This window comes from Tupaia chinensis, unplaced genomic scaffold (assembly GCF_000334495.1).
Source record: "Tupaia chinensis unplaced genomic scaffold, TupChi_1.0 Scaffold000075_1, whole genome shotgun sequence".
NCBI classification, from domain to species: domain Eukaryota; kingdom Metazoa; phylum Chordata; class Mammalia; order Scandentia; family Tupaiidae; genus Tupaia; species Tupaia belangeri.
The window spans coordinates 2,049,775-2,052,359 of NW_006159535.1; the positions used below are offsets into that span (position 1 = coordinate 2,049,775).

The 2,585-nt window shown below is 57.4% G+C and overlaps 1 protein-coding gene across 1 annotated transcript; it reads right to left on the reverse strand.

The window, feature by feature from the left end:
* Positions 1-359: 359 nt before the first annotated feature.
* Positions 360-2,578, reverse strand: LOC102477210 (uncharacterized). Its single transcript, XM_006142405.1, has 3 exons — positions 2,273-2,578; positions 1,478-1,642; positions 360-791 (listed from the first exon to the last, which is right to left on the reverse strand). The coding sequence occupies exons 1-3, from the start codon at positions 2,540-2,542 to the stop codon at positions 579-581; spliced, it is 648 nt and encodes a 215-aa protein (XP_006142467.1). The 5' UTR covers positions 2,543-2,578; the 3' UTR covers positions 360-578.
* Between the last annotated feature and the right edge of the window lie 7 nt (positions 2,579-2,585).

Here is a 2,585-nt window from a genome sequence, read left to right on the forward strand (position 1 = left end):
AGCTTAAGCAACTGGGTCAAGGACTGGAACCACAGTCAACTACATGGTAGTCCAGCGACATAGCCATTATGCCATCTGCTGGTCCTGGCCCAGCTTATTTTTTAAGCCACCAGGCCCAGGACTTGAACTGTGCAGTCGGCCATGTAGGATCCAGTGCTTTCACCTCCACACCACCCACTGGCCCATGGGGAGCCTTTTGTGAACTGGCAGCACCTATGTTCCATCTACTTAGACCAATGAAACTGCCCCTTGAGATGAGTCCCAGACTGTGTGATTCCACCACCCAGGGAGGGCTGAGATCAGCCCTGAGCTCTGGGGAAAGGGCCAGGATGGATCCTTGCTGAGAAGTGAGTTTGGCCTGCAGCAGTCCTTCAAGCCCATTGAAGGAGCAGCTTTTCTCAGCGTCTCAGTGAGGCACAGACCTGGGCCTTGGCAGAGCAGTCTTGTAATGCTCAGGGTCAAGTCAGGGGGTCTGTCCCTGTGTCTCCTTGGTGCCAAACCTCTTAGCCCCAAAGGGAGACATGACTAGTAAAATAAGAAATAGAAATATATGGAGTATAATTGATTTATTAGAAAAACTAGTAAATGGGTTTCCTCTGGTTGGTGGAAGCACGTTTGAGCAGGTGGAGGACAAGGCCCGGCCGGCTCCAGGGCCAGCCCCAGCTTGCAAGGTCTGCCCAACAGGGCCGTGCTCTGCAGCCTCCTCCCTGGGTCCTCCCTGAGCTTGCTCGGCCCAGACCCCGCCGTGTGGTCCTCTGGTCTCTTCCTCCTCTGGATCTCTGCCCCTTTCCCTGAGGGAGGAAGGGGATCCAGTACCAGCCTAGGGGACCCTGGTTGCCCTCTGAAAAGGAGGTGGAGGAGTGCAGAGGGGAAGCTGGCCTTCCACAGGCCTCCTGTCAGGGGTGCAGGTGGGGGTGGGGTCGGGGAGCCTTCGTACCTCCCTCCGCCAGAATCAGCTGAGGCCAGAGGACAAAGGGGAAGGAGAGCAGGACACGGAGGACCCTCCTGACCATGCTCTAAAAGCACTTCCTCTAAACTGCCCTGGGGAGGGAGCCTGTTCTGCTGGTGTGGACTGGAGCTGTCTCGACCTAGTTTGGGAAAACTGTCAAAGAAGACTGCCAAGTCCAACGTGGAGGAAACCAAGAAGTCTTGCCAAGGCCCAGGAGGGTCTCCCAAAGCTGGGCACCTGCAGTTTCAGCAGTTGGTTAAGTGTCTGGGGCCACGGTGACGTGGAAGGGATGCGTGGGGAGCTGGCATAGGTGGTGGATCACATGCACTGGCTGCCTTTGCCCAGCCCGGGGACCTGGAGTGATGAAACCCCAACTCTCCATTGGGTCCTCTCATGGGTCTGTGCAGTCGCTTCCTGAAAGTTCCACGCTTCAGATGCTGCTTTGGCACGTGTGGAGAGAAGAAGGGGGGACCCCATCCCTTGGCTCCCTAAAGACTGGCCCAGAGCAAAGGTTAAGGGAGTGCTCACCACCATCTGCCCTTCAGCAAGGAGCCTGCTCTCTGCCCCACAGGAAGACGTGCCCTCAAACGGTCCAGAGGCCCTCGATTGCCAGGTGAGTGCAGTCACCTCGCTACCTCCTGGCTTGGATTCCCCAGATGTAGAAAGGCTGGTGAATGGTGCATGCCAGGTTCCCTGTCGAAGCAGAGAGCTGTAGGGCCGTAGGCATTCTGGCCAAATGAAGACCCTGGCTGCAAGGAGGGAACACCTGATCTGGGCATGTCGGGCTCCATGAGATCACCTCCTTCCTGTGGGTCCTGTCTGTGACTTGGCTTCACCTTGCCATGGTGCCAGGGCCACAGAGTGGAGCTCATCTCTGAGCTGCGCCTGCACTGGTCAGTGCTAAGGGATGCTGGGAAGGCCTGGGAACTGGCTACCTACCCTGCGGCTTCTACCTGAGCCTCACCCACTTCATCCTGGTGTATCTAAGGCTCCTTCCCATGGGGAAGGTGATAGAAACTGACTGCAGGTCCTGGGGACCTTTACGTTCTCCTCAGGGGAAAACGCCTGCTGTCCCCAACTTGCTGCCTCTTTGGACCTACCCCCAGTTAAGGTGCTGGGCTGGGGCTGTATTGCTTGCAGAGTCAAGTCGGGGCGGGGGGATCCTTGCGGAATGAGTGGTCTCTCCCGTCCAGAAGTCTGAGCTCAGCAGCATGGGGAGGCTATCCCTGGGGACATGGGCTGCAGAGCCCCTTTTGGTGCTTGGGGGTTGGGGGTGGTAGATGTATGGTGACCTCTGTACCCATATGACACCCCTCCACTCACCCGGACAAGACCAGGACCTTCAGGAGAATCTGATCCAGGGGTGCACACCTTCATGGCTCTTGGGGTGGTTGTGTTACATGGGTCGTAAAACCTAGGCACAGCCAGGTCTGTCCCCCCCCAGGTGATGTCCTTGCACAGTCCCCTCTGCTGGTACCAGCTGCAGACAGGACATTTGACTTTGGGATGCTTAACTCCAGGTGCTGGGGTATCTCTTGTATCTTGTATGTGGGGGCCTGTGCTGCTCCTGCGGGCCCTGCATCTATGGGACATATATTGCTGGTTTGGCTGCCACTGGGAGTGGGAGGGGGGGGCG

Bases quoted from the DNA above. Each gene is read 5' to 3' on its own strand.
- LOC102477210 (XM_006142405.1), bottom strand. From the start codon at position 2,542: ATGTCCCATAGATGCAGGGCCCGCAGGAGCAGCACAGGCCCCCACATA. The intron at 1,643-2,272 runs GTGAGTGGAGGG...CTGCTTCGACAG, and splicing joins AAGGTCCTGGTCTTGTCCGG to GGAACCTGGCATGCACCATT. The intron at 792-1,477 runs GTGAGCACTCCC...TTCCTCCCTCAG, and splicing joins TTGCTGAAGGGCAGATGGTG to GGAAAGGGGCAGAGATCCAG.